Source organism: Nicotiana sylvestris, chromosome 5, assembly GCF_000393655.2.
Source record: "Nicotiana sylvestris chromosome 5, ASM39365v2, whole genome shotgun sequence".
Lineage (NCBI taxonomy): Eukaryota > Viridiplantae > Streptophyta > Magnoliopsida > Solanales > Solanaceae > Nicotiana > Nicotiana sylvestris.
In genome coordinates this window covers 137,716,715-137,740,647 of record NC_091061.1, presented here as the reverse complement: position 1 = coordinate 137,740,647, position 23,933 = coordinate 137,716,715, and the positions used below count along the sequence as shown (strand labels likewise).

The 23,933-nt window shown below is 39.9% G+C and overlaps 3 protein-coding genes across 3 annotated transcripts; all 3 read left to right on the top strand.

Annotated features, from left to right (window-relative positions):
- The first annotated feature begins 4,292 nt into the window (after nucleotides 1-4,292).
- Nucleotides 4,293-5,877, top strand: LOC104222007 (uncharacterized). Its single transcript, XM_070146979.1, has 3 exons — nucleotides 4,293-4,878; nucleotides 5,305-5,419; nucleotides 5,523-5,877. Exons 1-3 carry the CDS (start codon nucleotides 4,293-4,295, stop codon nucleotides 5,875-5,877), a joined length of 1,056 nt encoding a protein of 351 aa, XP_070003080.1.
- A 903-nt stretch (nucleotides 5,878-6,780) lies between these two features.
- On the top strand, nucleotides 6,781-9,256 carry LOC138869364 (uncharacterized). Its single transcript, XM_070146978.1, has 2 exons — nucleotides 6,781-7,338; nucleotides 9,239-9,256. Exons 1-2 carry the CDS (start codon nucleotides 6,781-6,783, stop codon nucleotides 9,254-9,256), a joined length of 576 nt encoding a protein of 191 aa, XP_070003079.1.
- Nucleotides 9,257-16,107: 6,851 nt separating this feature from the next.
- LOC138869363 (uncharacterized) lies at nucleotides 16,108-16,836 on the top strand. Its single transcript, XM_070146976.1, has 2 exons — nucleotides 16,108-16,144; nucleotides 16,253-16,836. Exons 1-2 carry the CDS (start codon nucleotides 16,108-16,110, stop codon nucleotides 16,834-16,836), a joined length of 621 nt encoding a protein of 206 aa, XP_070003077.1.
- Nucleotides 16,837-23,933: the final 7,097 nt, after the last annotated feature.

The following is a 23,933-nucleotide window of genomic DNA, read 5'->3' as shown; positions in this document are numbered from 1 at the left end:
TTCATGAGATATGGGAGAGGTACCATACTATAGTGAAAGAGTGTCAGAACAATAACATGACAGAGGCTATGATCAACAAACTTTCTATAGGGGGATCAATACTACCAATCAATGCATGGTCAAGATAATGTTCCCGTTCCACCCCCACCTCCTCCAAGAGCGGCGGCACATCGGGTGTTACCGAATGAAAGATATGCAAATTCCATAGTCCTACCCCGCATTAGGGTGGAAAATTTTCAAATCACAAATGTTATGCTTACGTTGTTGGAACAACGGGGATTCTTCAACGGGGCTCCGTATCAAAATGCGTACAAGCACTTGAAAGGGTTTATTGACACTTGCTGAGGGAGTAAACATAAAAGCGTCTCCAAGCATGCGACCACCACCTCGCGAACGAGTACAACAAGGATCTGGGGTCCTCAACTTCCTCACTCTTCTTCACTAATGTGATCCTGCTCCCGCATTCGCAATGCACATGCAGACCACACCTTTGCGTTCGCATCCTCCCCTTCGCGAACACAAAGAAAAAAACTCACCACTCAGAAAACTCTCTTCGCGAACGCAAGGACCCTCTCGCGAACGCGAAAGAGGAAACCAGAAAAATGCAACAGTAGATATCAACAATCTCACCAAGGCTAAAAATGATCTATTAACCACCCGAAACTCACCCGAGACCCTCGGGACATCAACCAAACATACCAACACGTCCCGTAACATCATACAAACTTAGTCGAACCTTCAAATAACTCAAAACAATATCAAAATACCATATTGCACTCGGATTCAAGCCTATAGAACTTCTAAACTTTTGAATTCCACAAATGTTGCCGAAACCTACCAAACCACATCCGAATGACCTCAAATTTTGTACATAAGTCAAAAATGACACCAAAAACGTATTCCTTCTTCCGGAAATCTAATCCAACCCCGATATCAAAATTTTCACTACCGGCGGAAATTGCCAAAATTCTAACTTTTGCCAATTCAGGCTTAATTCTACCACGAACCTCCAAATCACATTCTGGACGCGCTCCTAAATCCAAAATCACCTAACGGAGCTAACAAAACTATAAAAATTCAAATCTGAGGTCGTTTACATATAAGTCAACTTCCGATCAGCATTTTCAACTTAAGCTTTCAATTAAGAGATTATGTGTCTCAATTCACTCTGAAACCACTTCGAACCCGAACCAACTAACTCGGTATATCATAATATAGCTGAAGAACACAAAAGAAGTAGGAAATAGGGTAACGGGGCTATAGCTCTCGAAATGACCGTCCGGGTCGTGACAAGAGTTGAATCTAGAGATAGTTAAACCCGACTTGAGCATCTATGAATTGTTTTGTGAATTACCCATATGGGTTTGAGAAAGCTAAATTGGCAAACCACTCTATTACCGAGAGGTATTATGTGGGTAGTTGTGCATTGATTGCTATATTACGCCCCGACCAACGAAATTCGCTCTAAAGCCTATAACCTGTCAGGCAACCACCTAGGTGGAAGTCATAACCCTAGATCTTTTACAGCATGAAAAACAACACAAAAAAATTTCATTCTCTAGTTTTATATTTTCAAGCAATAGCTTAATTTAGAAGTAAACAAAAACAACAAATTATGTGGAAGTGCATTATGGACACATTATACGCTTAGTCCAAATACATAGCTAATCACATCGACACTCTTTAAGGAATCGATCATGACTCCTAGTTGGGTAATTATAGCTGCATCAACCGCTTCGCAACGCCAATTTAAGGTATGAACTTGGGCAACATCAATTTTTGGAGCCGTTGCCAGGGAGCTAAAAATGGATTTAGCTATATATTTGGTTTTGTGTGTGATTTGTTTTTCTTTCCTTCCAGGTTACTAATCTTTTGGTGAAATAATTGTAGGTCATACAATGGCTCTCAAAAACAATGATCCTCTTGGAAACATGCCTTTGGGGGATGATGACCAAGTTGATGAGGTTCCTCTTTAATATCAAGCAAATAGACGAGGCTGACCTCCTCAAGATAATGTTCATGTTCCACCCCCACCTCCTCCAAGAGCAGCGGCACATCGGGTGTTACCGAATGAAGGATATGCAATTGCCATAGTCCTACCCGCATTAGGGTGGAAAATTTTCAAATCACAAATGTTATGCTTACGTTGTTGGAACAACGGGGATTCTTCACCGGGGCTCCGTATCAAAATGCTTGCGAGCACTTGAAAGGGCTTGTTGACACTTGCCGGTGGAGTAAACATACAAACGTCTCCAAGGATGCTTTAAGATTGAGGCTATTCCCTTTCTCTCTACGGGGGAAGGCTTTGGATTGGTTGGAGAGGCTGCAAAATCATTCTATCCATACATGGGATGAATTGGCCAAGAAATTCATTTCCAAGTTCTTTTCTCCCGGGCATATGGCAACACTTAGGGATGAGATTCTAACTTTCAAATAAGAGCCCAATGAGCTTTTTCATGAGATATGGGAGAGGTACCGTACTATGGTGAAAGAATGTCAGAACAATAACATGACAGAGGCTATGATTCAACAAACTTTCTATAAGAGGATCAATACTACCAATCAATGCATGGTCAAGATATTGTTCCCGTTCCTTCCACCCCTACCTCCTCCAAGAGCAGCGGCACATCGGGTGTTACCGAATGAAAGATATGCAAGTGCCATAGTCCTACCCCGCATTAGGGTGGAAAATTTTCAAATCACAAATGTTATGCTTACGTTGTTGGAACAACAGGGATTCTTCACTGAGGCTCCGTATCAAAATGCGTACAAGCACTTGAAAGGGTTTATTGACACTTGCTGGGGGAGTAAACATACAAACGTCTCCAAGGATGCTTTAAGATTGAGGCTATTCCCTTTCTCTCTACGGGGGAAGGCTTTGGATTGGTTGGAGAGTTGCCAAATCATTCTATCCATACATAGGATGAATTGGCCGAGAAATTGATTTCCAAGTTCTTTTCTCCCGGGCATATGGCAACACTTAGGGATGAGATTCTAGCTTTCAAACAAGAGCCCAATGAGCCTTTTCATGAGATATGGGAGAGGTACCGTACTATGGTGAAAGATTGCCAGAACAATAACATGACAGAGGCTATGATTCAACAAACTTTCTATAAGAGGATCAATACTACCAATCAATGCATGGTCAACCAACTTGCCGGTGGAAATTTCATGACAACGCCGTGTGCGGAAGCTTGTGAGATTCTTGATGAAATTACGGATCTTTCATCGGCATGGCAAAGTAAAGGAAACGTTCCTCAAGGCGATCCAATTATGATTCACTTGCATAAAGGATTATATGATCATGGGCAAGCAATTGCCAAGTTGACCACCACAATGAATCAACTATCCAAAGCTCAACTTCAACAAGTGCAAGGTCCCAAGCAAGTAAATGCAATGGAGGGAGTTAGTATGATGGTAAACAAGAGAAGGCAAAAGGGTCCTCAAGTGCAAAATCGGGTTGAAAATTATGTGCAAGATGATAGTGGATTTGATCAAGATGGACGATACAACAAATAAGAAGAGGAAATACAATATGTGAACAACTTCCAAGGGCAAAGAAACAACAATCAAGGCCCAAATCAACAACAATGGCGACCACAAGAAAATTGGAATTCATGCAATCAAGGTAATTGGAACAATCAAAACAACCCAGGGAATTGGAATAACCAAATGGCCAAACTAACCAAGGCAATTGGAGTGACAATAATAAAGCCTATTGGGGAGGTAACAACCAAGGAGGGTAGAACAACAACAACTACCGGTGGTCGAGTTTTAGAAGGCCCCGATGTTTTAACAACCGAGCAACCCACCTCCTTATCCTTATCTAGGTCCAAGCTCTTCCAACAATGAGATGGGACGAATTGAGAACAAAAACAAATGATAGAGAAGAATGCCAAGTCTGATTCTCATCTAGCCTCTCACAAAACTTCAATTCACAATTTAGAATTTCAATTGGGGCAAATCTCGCAGCTTTGAGCACTCGTCCTAAGGGGTCACTACCAAGTGATATTGTGGTGAACCCAAAGGGTGGGAACAACATGAGACATGTCATGGCCATTACTACAAGGAGTGAAAAAGGTGGGGATGCAACCACCTCAAGCCAAAAGAAGATTGAGGACGATGAACAATTGGTACAAGTAGATGAGATGCCAAGAAATGAAGTGTAGGAAAATGATGAGGTGAGAATTAATATTGAAGACAATGTGGAGGAGACTCAAGAAGAAGTGAACCCGTCTAGGGAGCACATAATTGACATACCAGAACCGGTAGTGCCAAAGGCTAAGGCACCAATGCCAAGGCCTCCTCCTCCATATCCGCAAAGGCTTGCCAAGCAAAATGGTAAGAACCAATTCAAAATGTTCATTGACATGATAAAGAGTTTGTCTATTAATGTGACATTGGTTGAGGCCTTGGAGAGAATGTCGGGTTATGCAAAGTTCATGAAAGACTTGGTGACAAAGAAGAGGTCGGTGAATTGCGAGACTATAAAGATGACACATCAAGTGAGTGCAATTGTGCACTCAATGGCTCCTAAATTGGAAGATCCGGACGCTTTCACAATCCCATGTACAATTGGAAGTGCCGATTTTGCCAAAGCTTTTTGTGTTCTTGGGCAAAGTATCAACTTGATGCCCTATTTGCTGTTCAATACTTTGGGAATTGGGCAACCAAGACTCACATCCATGAGGTTACAAATGGCAGATCATACAATGAAGAGACCTTTGGTTACTATTAATGATGTGTTGGTTCATGTTGACAAGTTCATCCTTCCGGCGGAATTTGTGCTTCTTGATTGTGAAGTGGTCTATGAGGTGCCTATTATCTTGAGTAGACCTTCCCTTGCTACGGGGAAGGCTCTTGTTGATGTGGAAGCCGGTGAGCTCACCTTCCGGTGGGTGATGAAAAGGTGGTCTTCCATGTGTGCAAATCTATGAGGCAACCGAATAACAATGAAGTTTGTTCATTCGTGGATTTTGTGACCGATGTGACTATTGATGATGCTAGTGCCACAATGAATATTGAGGTTACTTTGGAAGCCGTTTTCTCAACCTTGATAATGATGAGGAGAAAGAAGGCTATGTGGAATGTGTGAATTCATTGCAAGGAATGGGGTCGTACACTTATAAACCTTGCTAGTTATCCTTGGATCTTGAAAACTGGAACACTCCTCCAACAAAGCCCTCAATCGAGGAGCCTCCCACCTTAGAGTTAAAGACATTGCCTCCGCATCTCAGGTATGAATTCATTGGCCCTTATTCTACTTTACTAGTTATTCTTTCCTCTTATTTGATTAACGTGCAGGTAGACTCCGCATTGGCGGTGCCAGAAAAGAGGAAGAAAGCTATAGGATGGACATTGGCGAATATTTAGGGCATAAGCCTCGCCTTTTGCATACACAAGATTATTTTGGAGGAGGGTGACAAACCCTCCATTGAACATCAAAGGAGGCTATGCAAGAGGTGGTAAAAGTAGATCATAAAGTGGTTGAATGCCGGGGTTGTTTACCCCATTTCCGATAGTTCATGGACTTCTCCGGTGCAATATGTCCCAAAGAAAGGGGGCATGATTGTGGTTACCATTAACAAGAACGAGTTGATTCCTACAAGAACGGTGACCGGGTGGAGAGTGTGTATGGACTATCGCAAGCTCAACAAAGTCACAGGGAAAGATCATTTCTCACTTCCCTTCCTTGATCAAATGCTTGATAGGTTGTCCGGCTATGCTTTCTATTGTTTCCTTGATGAATATTCCGACTACAATAAAATTCTTATTGCTCTGGAGGACCAAGAGAAGACTACTTTCACATATCCCTATGGTACTTTCACATTCTCGTGGATTCCATTTGGGTTATGTAATGCATCGGCGACTTTTTAACGGTGTATGATGGTTATCTTCACCGACATGGTGGAGGATTTTCTTGAGGTCTTCATGGATGACTTTTTCGTGGTCAGGAATTCTTTTGGTGATTTCTTGAAAAATTTTGATAAGGTCTTGGCAAGATGTGAAGCGACAAATTTGGTATTGAATTGGGAGAAATGTCACTTCATGGTCGAGGAAGGCATTGTCCTTGGCCACCAAATTCCAAAGAATGGTATTGAGGTCGACAAGGCCAAAATAGAGGTGATTTCTGTGAAGGGAGTGAGGAGTTCCTTGGGTCATGCGGGGTTCTATCTCCGTTTCATCAAGGATTTTTTGAAAGTGGTGAACCCCTTATGTAAGCTTTTGGAAAAGAATGCCAAATTCCATTTCAATGAGCATTGCATGAAGGCATTGAATTTCTAAAGTTCAAATTGACAACTACTCTTATTATCACCGCAACGGATTGGAGCTTGACTTTTAAGCTCATGTATGACGCAAGTGATGTGGTGGTTGGGGCAGTTTTGGGGCGACGAATCAACAAAATCTTTCATCCGGTCTATTATGCTACTAAGACCATGAACGATGCCCAGTCAATTACACGGTGACTGAAAAATAGCTCATTGTTATTGTCTTTGTTATGGAGATGTTCCGCCATACTTGATGGGTACAAAGGTGATTGTCTACACCGATCATGTGGCACTTTGGTATTTAATGAGCAAGAAGGATTCAAAGGCAAGGTTAATGTGGTGGGTGATTTTATTGCAAGAGTATGATCTAGAGATCCAAGACCACAAAGGTAGTGAAAATCAAGTGGCATACCACTTGTCTCGATTGGAGGAGGAGGGGAGGCCACATGACGGCCTTGAGATCAATGATTCCTTCCCCAACAAGTAGCTTCTATCCATTTCAATGACCGAGATGCCATGGCTCACCGATTTAGCAAATTATCTTGTGAGTGGCATTGTACCGAATGAGTTCTCTTCAAACCAAAGGAAGAAGCTCAAACAGGATTGCCTTGAATATTATTGGGATGAACTATACCTCTTCAGAATTTGTACTGATGGTGTGATTCGAAGATGTGTGCTGGAGGAGGAACAAGTGGACATTCTTGAGGCTTGCCACTCTTCACCATATGATGGTCACCATGGTGGAGCTAGAACGGCGGCCAAACTGTTGAGTTATTCTATTTGCCTACTCTCTACAAGGATGCTAGTGAGCTTGTCAATCCTTATGATGAATGCCAAAGGGCCAGTGGAATCTCAAAGAAAAATGAAATACCTCTCACCACCATTTTGGAGAGATATTTTCGATGTGTGGGGTATTGATTTCATGGGTCCGTTTGTGAGATCTTGTGGAAACACCTACATTCTAGTCGCGGTTGATTATGTATATAAATGGGTTGAGGCCTTTGCTTTTCCCATCAATGAAGCGAGGAGTGTGGTGACATATTCGAAGAAGAACATCTTACAAGATTTGGTACTCTAAGGGCTATCATAAGTGATGGGGGTTCGCATTTTTGTAGCAAGGCTTCTAATATCTTACTCACCAAGTACGGTGTCACTCACGAAGTCTCGACCCCCCATCACCCTCAAGCAAGTGGTCAAGTGGAAGTCTCCAACAGGGAGATCAAGAGTATTTTGTCAAAGACAGTGAACGCCAACTGGACGGATTGGCCAAGAAAGCTTGATGATGCTTTATGGGCTTATAGGACGGCCTACAAAACTCTAATTGGGATGTCTCCATACCGGTTGGTGTTTAGGAAAGCTTGTCATCTTCTGGTGGAACTTGAGCATAAGGCCATGTGGGCTTTAAAAATGTGAACCTTGAATGAGATGTTGCCGCCAACTTAAGGGTGACATAATTGAATGAGCTAAAATGAATTCTGGTACCATGCATATACAAGTTCTTCCTTATACAAGGAGAAGATGAAGTACCTTCATGATAAGTACATTCGGAACAAGGAGTTTAAAGAAAGTGATCTTGTGTTATTGTTCAATTCTCGATTACGGATGTTTCCGGGAAATTTGAAGTCAAAATAGAGTGGCATGTTTGAAGTTGTTGGTGTGACACCATTCAGTGCATTGGACTTGAAAACAAGAATGATGAAGTGTTTAGATTCAAAGGGCACCAGGTGAAACACTATCTTGGAAAAGTCGATGATGGCCGCGTCCTGGCGGTTCTTCATTTCAAGTGATTGGCAATCTGTGTCGTGCCGCGATGTTAAATCAGGCACTTCTTGAGAGGCAACCCATGTGTTTTTTTCTTTATATTTTCTTCTTCTTTAAATAGGGTTTGTTTTGTGCTAACTAGTCTTGAAGTGTATGCAAGAATGAGTGTGCTTTGCAGGGACTATGCCTAAAAATTTGGCCAAGTGTTGAAAAAGTGCGGACCGCATAAAAATGTATGCCACAGCAGAGAGGAATTTTCGGCCGCACAATTCATTGTGCGGCTGCACAACTGTTGACCCAAAAATGGAACTCTCTGAAGTTTGGAATAGCAGAAAAATGGCCATTCTGCGGCCGTACTCACTTTTGTGCAGACCGTAGAGCTTCAGCTAGGGTCAGGTAAAGAGTGCGGACTGCACTCAAAATTGTGCGGCCGCACTCAGCTACATTTTTTACCTAATATGGTCAACCTATAAATAGGACATTACAGCACTATTCACAATTTTACACGCTCTGAGCTCTTGAGACCTAAGCAAGCATAGTGCACACAAATTGTTTCACACTCCACACTCATTTCATTTGTCTAGATTCTTTCCTGCATCCTTCATCACTGGTATGTTCGATTCACGTTTAGATTTTTCAATTGTTCTTAGTTTTTCTTCTTTAGTAGCGTCGTTATTTTTATGCCTAAAATGTCAAATGTTCTTCATGTGTGCTTAAAATTGTGTGGGTAATATCATATGCACTCATTCAGGGCTGGGTAAATCATGTATTATGTTTAAATTTCCAATACCATGTCTATATTGTGCAAAAAAATGAAAAACCTAAGTTAATGTCATATGATTTTAAATTGTGCGATCCGCAGACTCTGAGTTAGGGCACAATACTGAGCATGCAATGTGCGGACCGCACGTAAAATTGAGCGGTCCATAGAAAATTGTGCAGTCCGCATAAAAATGTGTGCAACCGCACTTTGAAACTTCAGAGAAATAGTAGTCTGAACCTGATTTTGTGCGGCTGCACTCAAAAATGTACGGTCCGTACTTTAGTGTGCGACCGTACTATATAATTGTACAGTCCCCATACGGTAGTCTACGGCCGCACTCAATATTGTGCGGTCCGCACTTTCACTTTTGTGAACAATTTTTTTTCTTTTCTGCAAATGTTAACTACTTTTGGACTTTAACTAATCTATGTGCATTGTATTGCAGACAATGGTTCGATCATAAGATAGAGGTGATACATCTAAAGGCAGAGGTGAACCCTCCCGAGGTCGAGGCAAGAGCAACCTACCACTTTCTATTCAAACAACGATAAACAAGAAGGCAACTTCCAACAAAGTCCCAGAACCTTTAGAATCCAGTGAATATCTCTCGTCTAGGGAAGCCTCAGAGGGCTACTCTTTGCAAGCACAACCCAATGCACAATCCCAACAAAAACAACTTCCGGGGAGACTACAACTGAGAGATGAACCCTCCTCCTCTACTAGCTCTTCTGAGGGCTCGTAAGTGGATAGCCAACATTCAGAGCTTTCTTCCTCACATACACCCGCAATACCTATTCCAGTAGATGATGATGATGATGATGTTCCTGATGATGGTAGAGGAGGTAACACTAGAGTGAGCAGTCTAGAGAGGTCGAAGAAGAAGGAGATATGGGAAAATAGATTTGTGAGCTTGACAACCTTCACAATGTTCAGAGAATGGTGGCCCTAGAGATCGCTCACACTTGAGTGGCAATTCTTAGTTAAGGACTTGGATAAATATAATCCAAATGTCCTTAAGCAGTTCAGGGAGTACAAGGATGGTGTGGTTCACCCAGAGTGTTATGGATGCAAATAAGCACTTGGTACGTGAATTCTATGCCAATGTGGCACACATCAACAAAGGTACCAAAGTGATCAAAGTGAGGAATTTGAAGGTCAGATTTGATGAATGCACTTTGAACACTTACAAGGGATTCGAGGATGTAGAGGCAGTCTAGTACATAGAAAAGCTTTCTATGGGTGATTCAGCTCTCCCTTGGTTAGCAGAGATATTGGCAGCTCCAGACCACCACCACCGTGGATCACAGCGAGGGTTTCCATTGCACGCCACCCTTAATTTTGAAGCAAAATGGTGGTAAACTTTTGTGTGCAGCCGGATAGACCCAAGCTGGAATGAGAACAATCTTCCACTCCCCCGAGCAGTTTTGGTGGCATCTATCATGGTCGGATACCCAATCAATGTGGGTGCCATCTTGTTGGCCAACCTGTCAGTGGTTGTCCGAAAAGGTGAAAGCTCCTATCCATATCCTAACACCGTTACAAAATACCTTACAGATGCAGAGGTAGAGCAGAGGAGCTTTTATACAAAGGTGCGAGCCAAAAAGCCCTTCTCATGGTACTCTTTGCAAGGTCCGGGAAACCCAAAGTTCAAGGGTAAGGCAACTTCCACCGGTGGCCAGTCTAATGAGCCAACGGTGGTGGTTTCAGATTCAACTGTTGAGCCTTCTATAGCTCTTATGCCTTTTACAACTACTATGCCTTCCACAGCAGCCGGTCCTTCCACCGAGACAGCTGACATGCCATTTCCTCCATCTTCTAGACCATCTACATCAGTATTAGTGCTTGACTCACCCACATATCCAATCAGTTCGTTGCGAGTCTCACATACATTGGCGAGTCTCAACAACTAGATGTAGACAGCTATTTCAAAGATGTCCGACATATCCAGTGATGTTGCAACATAGTCTTCTACCCCAGCAACACCACAGGTACCTCTGTCAATGGAGGAAACATTAAAGAAGATCCTGGAAAATCAGAATACCATCATGGATATATTGGTGGCGCATGGGGGAGCTATTGAGGAGTGGGCAAACAGGTGAAGAAGATGCAAAAATCTCAGGATTTGAAGAAATCAGTGGATAGATTGAGAAAAGAAGTGGCCAAAATAGTATTCGCTCGGGATATACCACTTGACTTACTAATGGAGACAGTTCCATCAGTACCAACAAACCCAGCAGCACCATCAGCAGAGGCAGCAGCTGGCCAGTCTGAGGAGCCAGACCTCGCTGCCCACACTGCTGAGGAGGTGCTTCAGATGTTCACCAACCCTGTTATTCCCCGACTAGAGGATGATGAGACCCAGTTGGAGGAGCCCAAGGGTGCTGATGATGCCATGCACACTGAGACCACACAGGCAGTTCTCTTCACTCTCTACCCTTCCTTATTCTAATTTTTGTTAAGCATTGAGATAAATGCTTATTCTTATTCAGATGGGTGGTCTATTTTGATTGGTTTGATATGACATTGGCCTGTAATAACTTTAATACTCTTTTTCTTTTATCTTTATTCTCTCTTTCATTATGCATATATTCCTCCCTCTCTTTTGATGTATATATTCTATTCCCCTCGATTTGTATATTCATTTATCTTACTTTCAGTAGTTTATTTCATAACTTCTTTAGTTTGTTTTTCTTAGTATAACTTCTTATTTACTTTAATAGCTTATTTTTTAATTGGGAGCTTCTTTTTATGTTTAAGTTAGCAATAAGCCTTTGATTTTCTTAATGACACGGTTCTTTCCAAAGGTGGGTTTTGTGTGAACCGGGTGGCTCTTCCTAACGATGGATGGCGTAACAACCTTTTTAAGGGATTGAGTCTATTTTTGATGTTTAGGTAAAAATAGTAGTATTAATGAATAAAAAGGGCCAAGCACTCTTCACTTTGTACCAACACATTTAACTATATTCTTATGGTTAAAAACAAGTTATTGGCAAGAAATAGCTCTAATTAGTGACCTTTAGACTCTTCTGTTGACTTGAACAATTATTGAGTGGTTTAGTTGAACCATTAGTGATTTTCAATCTTGAATATGGTTGTTGTGGGACCTCGAATATATCCTCTTTAACAATCCAATTGTGTAAGAAGTGAGATTTTTGTTGCAAGTCCAAATACCCGTGCGAATGGTCTAGAACTTGCCTGGAATGTGTATCTAGGCGAAATTCTAAGTTTTGCTTGGTTGGAGAAGTGATTATAGGCTTCCCTTGGCCTGCATTAAATTTTCCATGTCCCACCAATATTGCTATCCCTAGTCAACCCATTTGAGGCAAAGACCTTTCTCATTTATAGCCACGATACAAGTCTTTACCCGTTTGTAGTGACCCTCTCTTAGCACCATAGCTTTCCTTAACACCCTTGAGAAGTAATTGGCTAAAACATAAGTTTGGCGGAGAGACGAGGAGTTTGAAAGGGTATAAAGGCATAAAAAGAGAAGAAATGAAGAAAAGGAAAGGAAAAAGAAAAAAAGAAATAATGAAGAAAAGAAAAATGTAAAATGAAAGTGAATAAAGTGAAGAGTTGAAGGAATTCAAAGAAAAGCAATTATGCAAAGCATGGAGAAAACAAAGAAGGAGAAAACGAACATCATGACCAAAAAAGAGTGATGTTAAGTCTCTCTAGTTCCCCTAAGAAAAAAGATAATGACTCAAAGATTCGGCAAAACATGAGCCAAAAAGAGAAAAATGGAGTGCTTAAGGAAAGATGAACCCGTTTCGATTCCAACATTCCATACCCTTGTCCAATAAGCCTTCATTACATTCCGAAAAAGCCCTACATTATTTCAAGCCAAGTGAACTTACATTAGTAGTGATTTACATAAGGGGCAAGCATATGGTACTTAGAGTCGTACTTGTGACGTTCTTTTGAGAGAGATGAGCAAACTTTTCACAAATCCTTGAATTGAGTGCTACATTCTTAAGTGAGATTTGCTAACAGAGAGTAGAGGAAAAGGAGTTTGGGTTCCACAACAACCTGCATGAAAGAGCTTGATGAATAAAATTAACTCTTGATGATCTAGTGTCACATTAGAACTATTGTACTTAAAAAGTCAAATCATTGCCATGTTGATAATTCATAAGTGTTGTGGGTAATTATTGGTCCCAATTGATGTGTGTTTGATTCACTGTAGGCTAGCTGAAATAGAACTTTTCTTGTGGAGGTTGGAATTACCTTATTTGCTTGAGGACAAACAAAAGCTTAAGTTTGGGGGAGTTGATAAGTAGGGATTTTGACTACTTATTTGTACCCTTTTACTTTCGTTTTAGCTCAAAAATTCTTAAAAAGTATTTTCGAAAACTGATAAAATGTGCTTTCTTGCAGGAGTATTGGAAAATGAGCCAATGTGATGAAATTCAACTCAAAAAGGAATTTTTTTAGACAAGGACTAAAATCAAACAAAAAGTGGCAAAGTGCGGACGTTAGAATATTGAGTGTCGTCACAAAATGTGAAGGAATTTTGACAGGGGCTCACCAAAAAAACCCTAGAGCTTGAGAGCTCTAGCGACATGCGAAAAAAGAAAAGATACTATCGCGAAGCTCCTTCGAGCACTGCCATGGCCAGTCCGGTCGGTGGCCAGCCACCACTAGTGGCTGGGCTACTTCCACAACCCCTCCCCCCCCCCCCACAACACTGCCCAACCTTCCATGACCACAAATATTAATCCCCAACCCATGGACTATGCTAAAGTGTTGAAACCTACGATTGTCAGTGATGCCATGCACGATCAAGCAGCACCAGTTGAACCAGTACTACTTAGAAGGGCTACGTTTCTACAAGGGTAGCCATTAGTTAAGTTTACTGAAGCATAAGTAGAATGTATGAATGGCATCGAAGGATTGCAGTATGCAGTGGTGTGCAAGTTTTCATATGGTTGGCCAGAGCTGCAAGAATTACGTCGAATCATCCTTATTCAATATGGGATTAAAGGTGAATGCAATATTGGATACCTTAGGGACAGGCATGTATTGATACGCTTGGCATTATGGCAAGATTTCATATATTTTACGTCAAAAAATATTTATTATGTCAAAGATAAGTTTGGGTATGAATACCAGTTAAGAACATTGATTTATGATGCAAAATTCAAAGCCGGAGAGGAAACACCAAATGTGATGGCTTGGATTTCTTTTCCTAACTTGTTGCTAACCTTTTTCGTCAACGAATACTCATTTTCCTTAGCTTCATCAATAGGAAAACCTCTTCACCTTGACATGGCTACTGTGAACAAAACTAGGCCTAGTTATGCACGTATGAAAGTGCTTGTTGATCAACTAGCTGACCTTCCAAAGAAGGTGCGTATGGATATTGAAAATGAGTTAACTGGGGAGATAAGGACAGAATGGGTAAATATTAGGTACGACTAATTGCCTAAGTATTGAAAAGAATGTAAATTACAAGGGCATGATATGATAGAATGTTGGAGGATCCATCCAGAATTGATGGAAAATAAGACTGAAGGGCAGTCAGTTGCTAATGATGTTGTGGTGGATGGTAATAAAGAAAAGGGTATGGAAACTGCTCCTTTGATGATTCTTTCTAGTGGTAAGGTTTTTGGAAATCTAGGTGCACAATAGAAAGAAGTGAGGGACAATCAGGGCAAAGGCAAGGAGAAGTAAGTTGATAGTATGATTAAAACTGGGCGCGAAATTGTGCCAGTTGAGAAGCAAACTGCTTTGGTTGCTCAACAGGTTCAAATAGCTAATAAATTTGCAATTTTGGAGGTGGATAATAGCGAAGCTAATGAGAACAATCAATTACTTTTGGTGGAGGAGAATTTAGGTCAAAGAGTCAGTTCTAATGCTAAAGAATCTAGGACTCTTAATCATGCTGCACCAGCTTTTAATCCTAAATCTCCTAGGACGATAAGGCAAAGAAAGGCAACAGTGGGAAACCTACTACAACTGGAAAGAACCTTAATTTAATTGTTCCAACTGCTAGTCCTAGTCCGGTTGGGATTACTAACCAAGAAGAAGTAAGAAACTAGGAAAAAAGAGTAGAAGATCAGTAGAACAAGGAAACTACTGCACAATGGGTTCAAAGACCATTCAATGGAAATTTTGTTGCAACAAGTACCTTATGTCAAGATATACCAACACAGAACACTAGAGCTGAAGGACAATTAGACAAAAATATTGACAAGGAACAAATTGAAGATGCAGATTTTGAAAAATTTAAAAGCACTGAAAAGGTCAATTGGAAAGGTGGCAAATATTGGGCTGATCAGACTAAAGAAGACTCAAAAGAGGGAGAAATTCCTAATGAGATGCAAAGTGAAGAGGAAATTGGAGGTGGTGCAGTTGATGAAGAAGATCAAAGTGTAAATGGGAATGCCATTGCAGAGCAGACAACTGAGGAGCAGAGTTTAATAAATTCCAAAGAACAAAATACTAGCAAGGTGGATCAGACCAATGTTGAAGGAAACAAGGCAGAAGCAATAACTGCTAAAGAGGTAGATATCAATGTTATTGATCCAGGTGGAACAGGACAAGGTGGTATAGTGGATGTTGTTGCTAATTCTAAATCAAAATCAAAAAAGCAATTGACTAATCCACAGGTGCAGGCTACAGCACAAATTAGTATTCCACTAATTTCAATACAGTTGCAGACTATGAAGTATGCAGGGGAGCAGGCTATTATTCCCATTCAAAAGAACACTAGGGTGGTAGCTACATAAGGTACAAAAGAGTTAGATGCTCTAGATGATCATGCAAACAAGGACTTAGATGAAGAGTTTACTGCTCAAAATTTTCTTAACGTAGCAAAGCAGGATGATCTATCCCCTAGGCATATTGAAAAAGTCAATTCAACTGCTAAGGGGAGAAAGAGGCAAACTAAGGAAACTTCTACTACAGCAACAGGAGGAGTTCAGACCAGAAGCACACTAACCAAATCTCAAAATCAATAATAGATGCAATAATTTGGAATGTGAGGTCAGTGAACACTATTCAAGCTTTTGAGAGGCTGATCACAATGCACAGAAAACACTATTTTGAATTTATTGGGATCCTAGAACCTATGCATCAATCTAGTAAGATGGAGAGGTATAGAAGAAGAATAGGTTTGGCTCAAACAGTGGTGAATGTATCAAATAAAATATGGGCTTTTATAGATGAAGTATTTGATGTTACAATAATGTACATGACATAGAGCTGACTTTGAGACTATTCCATACAGAATCTCATGTTGATCTCATACTCACATTGGTCTACGTCAAATGTGATGCTATTGAAAGGATAGAATTGTAGGATTCTCTTTATACAATGGCTTCTGATATGACTATTCAATGGCTTGTGGGAGGTGATTATAATGCCAGATAGGATAAGGAAGAGAAGTTTGGTGGGCTGCTAGTATCTCTTAATGAGGTAGATGACTTTAGGCATTGCATCAATACATGTAACTTGACAGATTTGGGATTTAAGGGAAGGATTTTTACATGGTGGAATGGAAGATCAGAGGATGATTGTATATTTAAGATACTTGATAGATGCCTAGGCAATATGGAATTGCAGCAAACTTTCCCAGGCTTGGAGGTGACTCATTTGTCCAAAATTGGATCAGATCATTGTTCTATGCTGCTGGAATGTGATATTGAATCTACCCCTATTAAGAAATCTTTTAGATTTCTTACCTCCTGGGTGAAACATTCCTCGTTCAAAGATGTGGTAAAGGAGAAATGGAAGGCAGATTTCAGTGCTAATCCATTTGTAATTTTCAACTGCAAATTAAAAATGCTCAAGAAAACACTGTCTAGTCGGAGTAGAGCTACTTTTGAAGACATATTCCAGAAAATTGTGAGCTTAGAAGAAGTGGTATTAGTGCATGAAAAGAAGTTTGAAATTTATCCTACTCAGATGAATAGAGAAAGGTTACAAAAGGTTCAAGCTGAAATGATAAAATACCTTGCACTTGAAGAAGAGTTTTGGAGACAAAAAGCTCGCATGACTTGGTTCAAGGATGGTGATAGAAATACAAAATTATTTCAAGCTTAAGTCAATGGTAGAAGGAATAGATTGAAGCTCAAAAGGATCAAAAACAGTCTTGGTAACTAGATTGAAGAGGATGAACTAATAGCAGAAGAGGCAGTCAATCGTATAAGGAGTAGTTCTATGAGAGTGTAGTTTCTACTGCATTCGACATCTTAAATCATGTGTCTTGCTTGGTTGATATGGATCAGAATGAAAAGTTGATGACCATGCCTACAAGAGAGGAGGTTAAGCTAGTAGTATTTGGTTTGAATGGAGACTCAGCAGGAGGGCCAGATGGTTTTACAGGTGCCTTTTATCACACATGTTGAGAGATCATTGAATAAGATATGTTTGCAATGGTGATGGCATTCTTCTGTGGTCAACATTTGCCTAAATGTGTGACTCACACAAATCTTTTCCTATTGCCAAAAAAGAAAGAAGTAACTACGTTTGCTGACATGAGGCCAAACAGCCTTAGTAATTTTGTCAATAAGATTTTCTCTAGGGTGATTCATGAGAGATTAGTAGGGCTATTACCTAATTTGATTTTAAGAGAACAAGCAGGCTTTGTGAAGAGGAGAAGCATAGTAGAGAATGTGCTACTAACACAAGAGATCATCATTGATATTAGAATCAGAACAAAGGCTGGACCAAATGTTGTAATTAAGCTCGATATGACAAAAGCCTAAGATAGGCTATCTTGGTTGTTTCTAACCAAAATGTTGAGGAAACTGGGATTTTCAGAAAGATTCATTAGGTTGGTATTTGATATTGTAAGAAATAATTGGTATTCTGTTCTTGTGAATGGACAACCACATGGATTTTTTAAATCATTGAGAAATGTTAAAAAAGGTGATCCTCTTTCACCTACATTGTTTATCCTAGCTGCTGAAGCACTATCAAGAGGCTTGAATTCTCTACATTTGAATCTGTATTTTTGTGGCTATGGATTGCCAAAATGGTGCCCAAAAATAAACCATCTTTCATATGCAGACGACACAATAATTTTCTCTCATCTGATGCAACATCATTAAGACTTGTGATGGAAGTGGTACATGCATATGAGATGGCATCAGGGTAGTTGGTGAACAAAGGCAAATCATCCATCTGCATGCATCACTTGGTAGACATAGAAGTGGTTAGAAAAGTCGAGAGGATCACTGGTATTGAACGACAGGAATTTCCATTTACTTATCTAGGCTGCCCTATTTTTTATGCAAGGAGAAGAATAGCTTATTACCAAGGTTTGAACACAAAGGTTATGGACAAGCTGCAGTCGTGGAAAGGTAAGTTACTTTCAATAGGAGGCATGGCAGTGTTAATTGCTAATGTGCTGTAGAGTATGCTATACACTTGCTATCAACTGTCAATCCTCCAAATTATGTCATTAATAAACTCCACAAAATATTTGCCAAGTTTTTCTAGAGCAATAATGTGGGAGGAAACACCAGGCTTTGGGCTTCATGGAACACCCTTTGTATGCCATATGAGGAAGGAGGTATTGGATTCAGATCTTTCCATGATGTTTCAAAGGCACTCTTCTGCAAATTGTGGTGGAATTTCAGAACCAAGCCTAGCCTATAGAGTGCATTTATGTGTCAAAAATACTGCAAAACACTAAATGTGGTTATTGTTCCATGGAGGAGGAATAGATCTCACTTGTGGAGAAAGATGATAGAATGCAGGGATATAATTAACCATCAAATCACATGGAACCCAAAAATGGGCTCTACACTGTTTTGGTTCGATAATTGGACTGGATTAGGAGCATTAAATTTCCTAGTCCCTCTAGATTTTGGTGTTGATGAAGACATACATAATGTGAATGAGTTGGTGGAAAATGGTGCTTGGAATGTGGATAGACTATTTGAAGTTTTACCTGAAGAACTGGCACTGCACATTGTTGAGAAAATCAGACCTCCAGTTATGAAAAATGTCCTAGACACTCCATACTGGATGCTTGAAACTATAGGTCAATTTACAATAAAGTCAGCTTGGGAGTATTTACGAATGAGGAACAATTCTAGGATAGCCTATAAAGATGGTTTGGGTGAAGGGATTGCCAATTAAGATCTTTTTTATGTGGAAAGTATGGAAAGCTAAACTACCCCTCGATGACTTTATGAGAAGATTGGTATATTTCATGCCATCTAGGTGTTGGTGTTGTGCTGATCCTAAAGAGGAAACACTAGTGCACTTATTCTTCACATCAAAGGCTGCTTTAATAGTATGGAAATACTTCTTAACAAAAGCAGGAATTGCAATGGAGGGACTGACTTTACACCAAGCCATTACCAAATATTGGACTTGTCATGTTCTGCCTAGAATCAAACCAATAATGCAGGCTCTACCTTCATGCATTATGTGGGAACAGTGGAAGAGAAGTAATAGTCTAAAATATGGAGAGGCAGTCTCAGTTAGCAGAGTTATTTACGAAATATCAACAACTCTTCAAGCATTAATACAAGTAAGAAAACCAGGTATTTGTGTCCCTCACAAGTGGCAGGATTTACTGAATATGCTGCAGAATTATACTCCAAAATTGAAGTTTGAGAAAGTAATATGGGAATTTCCGATAAAATGATGGATCAAACTCAATACTGATGGAGCATGCAGAGGCAATCCAAGAAGAAGCTCGATTGGTTTTGCTTGAGAGAGATGAGGCTGATGATTTGAAATATGCAACAGGAAGAGAGATCACTGAGGGATCAAATAATGAAGCATAGGCTATGGCAATTGTGGAGGCTTTCAGGCTGTGTAAAGAAATGAATTACACACAGATATGGTTGCAATATGATTCGATGCTGTTAAAAAACATTATTGAGGAATCATGGAAACCACCCTGGGGTAATATTGATCAAATAGATGAAATCTTGAGAATGAAGGAGGAATGTAACATTAGGGTGTCACACATATTTAGAGAGGGGAATAAGTTGGTAGATCACCTAGCAAACTATGCTCTTGATGTTGGAGATATTGAGTGTTATGATTCTGGGATCTAGACTCAATTGGTAGGAGGATAGTGAATGAAGACAAGATGCAATGCTCATACTTAAGAATATGAGTTGCGAGGAATTAGGAGGTGAAGAGGAAAGGAGACAAAGGGGTGAATCTGGTATTGACACAGTATATTATCATGCTCAAATTTGTATGGAGGAGAGCATGGTGATGCCTTTTTTCACTGACTTTGTTTTCTTTTTTGTAGGAAAATTTATTATTTCTCTGCTCTAATCTTCAAGGAACTCCCAGCTAGTAGTATTAGTACCTAGTACTCATTCCATTGGGAGAGAATTGAGGATGGGCACAAGCGTAGAATCTTAGAGGAACCATCTGCTGAAAACTCTGCTGCACAAAAAATTCATGCTAGGCAGCTACTTTTAGGAGCCAAATCTGAGAAGAATTGGGGTGTGATGGACTGAAATTCAACTTCATGTTAACACTCCAATGATACACAAAGGGAGCTGTACTACAATCCATACAGATATCATACTGAAAACACACGCAAAATTAATAGATATATGCTACACTCATCTTTGGTGCACAGTTGGAGAAGTACTATGCTGCCCAGAATTGATGTGGTACGTAGGTATTTTAGGCAAGCAAAATCAAGATTTGTTGAGGTGTTTGGAAGTGATAATCAAGTGCAGAGAAACACCTCAAATGCAAAGGATGGGATTCACATATTTCTGGTCACATATCAACATTGGAAAGCACACATATGAAGCATTAAAATGGGCTGGTTCAAATATGTGCACAGCTGGTGCAAATTTGAAACTAGGCTGCATCTGTGTGGATATGATGCAAAACGGCTCTTGTTCTATCCTTGATTAGTGATTTCTCTATGAAAAATATGAATCGGAGTTTGAAGAAGGGGAGGGAGAAGGAGCCCTTGACCCGCATGAGGATTTATTTAATCACATAGTTTGGGCTCCTAGAATATGGCGCCCTTGGGGCTTTCTATTTGATTGTATCGAAACGCCCAATGAATTGGGATTTTCCTATTGGTCCAGGTCATTTTGGGGCAAGCGGATCAGTACCAGTTGTTGGATCATTTCAATTATTAAAATGATTCCAACAATTCATATAGGGAGCCAGGCAACGACTTCTGCAGAACAACATGCTTCTGCAGATCATCATATTCAAATCCTTTGGGAGGTGGATATGATAATCGCTTTTTATTCTAACTTTGCGTTCTTTTTTGCAGGGAATGTTAATGTACCCATGTCCTCATATTTGCTACAAATTCAAAGGGTGGTATTAGCACATGTTGCTCATTCCCTTGAAGGAGTGACAATAGGAGGCACAAACATGGAAGCAAGGATATTTCTGCTCAGAATTTTGGTCGACATGCTTGACCTGGGCTTTTGGACATCACATATGGGAACTGTGGGTGCATTGAGGAGCAAAACACCAGTTCATTCTATTAGCTCCATATACAAAGAATGGTGCCAATCAGTGGATACCACAGATTATCCCTGGAGATCACACGACTACATGTCCAAACAGCACATATGCAACAGAATGTTGCCCAGATTTTTGATCAATTTTCTCTCTGACTGGTAGTTTTGGCAATCAAAAATGGAAGCAATAGATGCATTGTGGGATAATACCTCAGTGTATCTCATTACATCTACATCCCAAGATTGGTACCAAACATTGATATCAACAGAAGATAGGTGGAGATCACACGACTCACTCCTCAAACAGTGTGTGCTCACACATGGTCGACAATGCTGGACTTTAGTTCTAGTGAAAAATGCGGGCAGCTGTTTAACAATTTCTCATAAGGTAGGTACATTTCTGGATCATAGGCACCATGAGCAAGCTCAAGTGTGGGGGAATTGGAATGATAGAAACACAGACAAACGCGACAGGAAGCTGGAAAATCAATGGAAAACCAAGGCAGTTCAATTTCTTTTTAGGGAGGATTATGGGCAGTGCATACCTATAATAGATGCAGCAGCAGGTTTGGACATGAATATGGTGACAATACTACTGGATTCCTTACATAGATATATGGAACATCAAAGCGAAGAGTGTATCAACAAAAGAAGACTTCATATGGGCCTCAATTGGGAAGATTTATCATGGCTAGTTGCTATTATTAGAGTACATTTTGTGATATCGGTGTTGACATCCTCTTTCAACATTGATAATAGGAATTATGTAATAGTTAAAGTTTATTACTTTCATCTTGTAAGACCTCCAGACAACATTTTGTTATTTATTTATATATGTAAAAACTAGCCCTAGGCACCTTGCCTAGTGGATTTGCTAAAAAAAGGAATTTTGACAGTGCTACTTTGCAATGTGCGGCTGCAAAAGAGGAAGATCAGAGAATTCGAACTTGAAGTCCATCAAGAAGTGCGGACCGTACTATAATTGTGTGGCCACAGAAATCATGAGTGTGACCGCACACAGAACTGTGCGGTCCGCTAAGCTGAAGAAGTGTGGCCGCAATTCAGAACTGTGCGGCCGCAGAATCTCCGAAAGGGCAATTTTGTCCAAAATTTTCAGTTGTGTATAAATAGTCTGTTTTGTCAAAATTAGGTTAAGTTTGAACTTCAGAAAGTAGAGAGCCGTTTCTATTTACTGGTTTGGGAAATTTTACAATAGCTTATCTAATTTACATTGGATTTTTATCTCTTTATCATTTAATATGAGTTTAATCTTCTTTTCTTCTTTAATTTCTTCATTTTTATCTATGAGTAGCTAAATTTCTAGCTAGGGCTGTGACCCAACCCTAGTATGGGTGCCTATGGGTGTTTAATTTAGGGCTTGTTTAATGTTGGGTGTATGATATTTATCCTAGTTCTTGCTTTAATTGTAGAGTTAATAGTTGCAAACAATGATTCAAGCCTATTTGACTAAGTCTATACCTGAGAAGGAGAGATTGAGTCTAGGAAAACTTGGCTAACAAGAAATTGAGGTGATTTCAAGAAATTGATAGTCCCAATTAGAGAGTTGAATCTTGAGATAGTAAAACCCGACTTGAGCATCTATCAACTTTTTTGTAAATTACCCATTTGGGCTTGAGAAAGCCAAATTGGACAAAACCACTTTATTACCGAGAGGCATTGAGTGGGTAATTGCGCCTCAACCAACGAAACTCGCTATAAAGCCCACAATCCGTTAGGCAACCACCTGGCTGGAAGTCACAGCCCTAGATCTTTTACAGCTTGAAAAACAACACAAAAAATATCATTCTCTAGTTTTATATTTGCAAGCAATAGCTTAATTTAGAAGTAGACAAAAACAACAAAGTATGTGGAAGTGCATTTTTGATACATTATACGCTTAGTCCAAGTATATATATAATCCCATCTATGCTCCCTGAGGAATCGATCCCGATTCCTAGTTAGGTAATTATAATTGAATTGTCCGCTTCACAACCCCAATTTAAGGTGTGAACTTGGGCGACATCAACAACTCTAGTTTTAAGATCTTGAGCAAATGAGTACAGACATTAGTAGCAATATTGACTTGTAATAAACCATGTATAGTCATCTAAAGTTTTCATCAGATATAGATCTCAAATTCCCTTTGCCGTCCAACACACATACTGGACCTTTCCACCCAACTTACAACCAGCCCCTGCTATGACTTCCCTCAGGCCCTGCCACACTTTTAGTATAAAATAAAGACTGTACAAACAAAAATAATTAACTTCTATCAACCACATCGATAAGAAGCTACACAAATTGAAGCTTTATGTATAAGATCGAAGACTATACAAAAATATTACTTTTTCAGCCCAAGAATCTGAAATTAGTAAAAAATTAAAAAATTTGATACCCAAAAATTAAACAAAATAAAAGTGCTTCTTTTTAGCCCAAGAATCTAAAACTAGAAAAAGTTCAAAACTTTGAGTATAAAATAAAGATTGTACCAAGATACTCAGATATTGTACACAACAGAAGATTATTTTTCATCCCCATTAGCAAGAAACTAGAAATATTGAATCTTAAAGTATAAGAACAAAACTAAAAATTGGAAAAAACAGAAACGTTTTGAGCAAAAGAGATACTTATCAATAGAGAAAGGGATGGAGATTTGCTATGGGTGAGAGTAATCTGGAACACATGGAGCAATGAATGGCAAGCAATGAATTAGGTCAAGGG

What these genes read in the sequence shown, in the direction of transcription:
- LOC104222007 (XM_070146979.1), top strand. Translation starts at nt 4,293, where the DNA reads ATGCCAAGGCCTCCTCCTCCATATCCGCAAAGGCTTGCCAAGCAAAAT. An exon ending in TCTTGTTGATGTGGAAGCCG is followed by an intron (nt 4,879 to 5,304) that starts GTGAGCTCACCT and finishes ATTAACGTGCAG; the next exon opens with GTAGACTCCGCATTGGCGGT. An exon ending in CAAGATTATTTTGGAGGAGG is followed by an intron (nt 5,420 to 5,522) that starts GTGACAAACCCT and finishes CATTTCCGATAG; the next exon opens with TTCATGGACTTCTCCGGTGC.
- LOC138869364 (XM_070146978.1), top strand. Translation starts at nt 6,781, where the DNA reads ATGCCATGGCTCACCGATTTAGCAAATTATCTTGTGAGTGGCATTGTA.
- LOC138869363 (XM_070146976.1), top strand. Translation starts at nt 16,108, where the DNA reads ATGGCTTCTGATATGACTATTCAATGGCTTGTGGGAG. An exon ending in TATTCAATGGCTTGTGGGAG is followed by an intron (nt 16,145 to 16,252) that starts GTGATTATAATG and finishes GTAACTTGACAG; the next exon opens with ATTTGGGATTTAAGGGAAGG.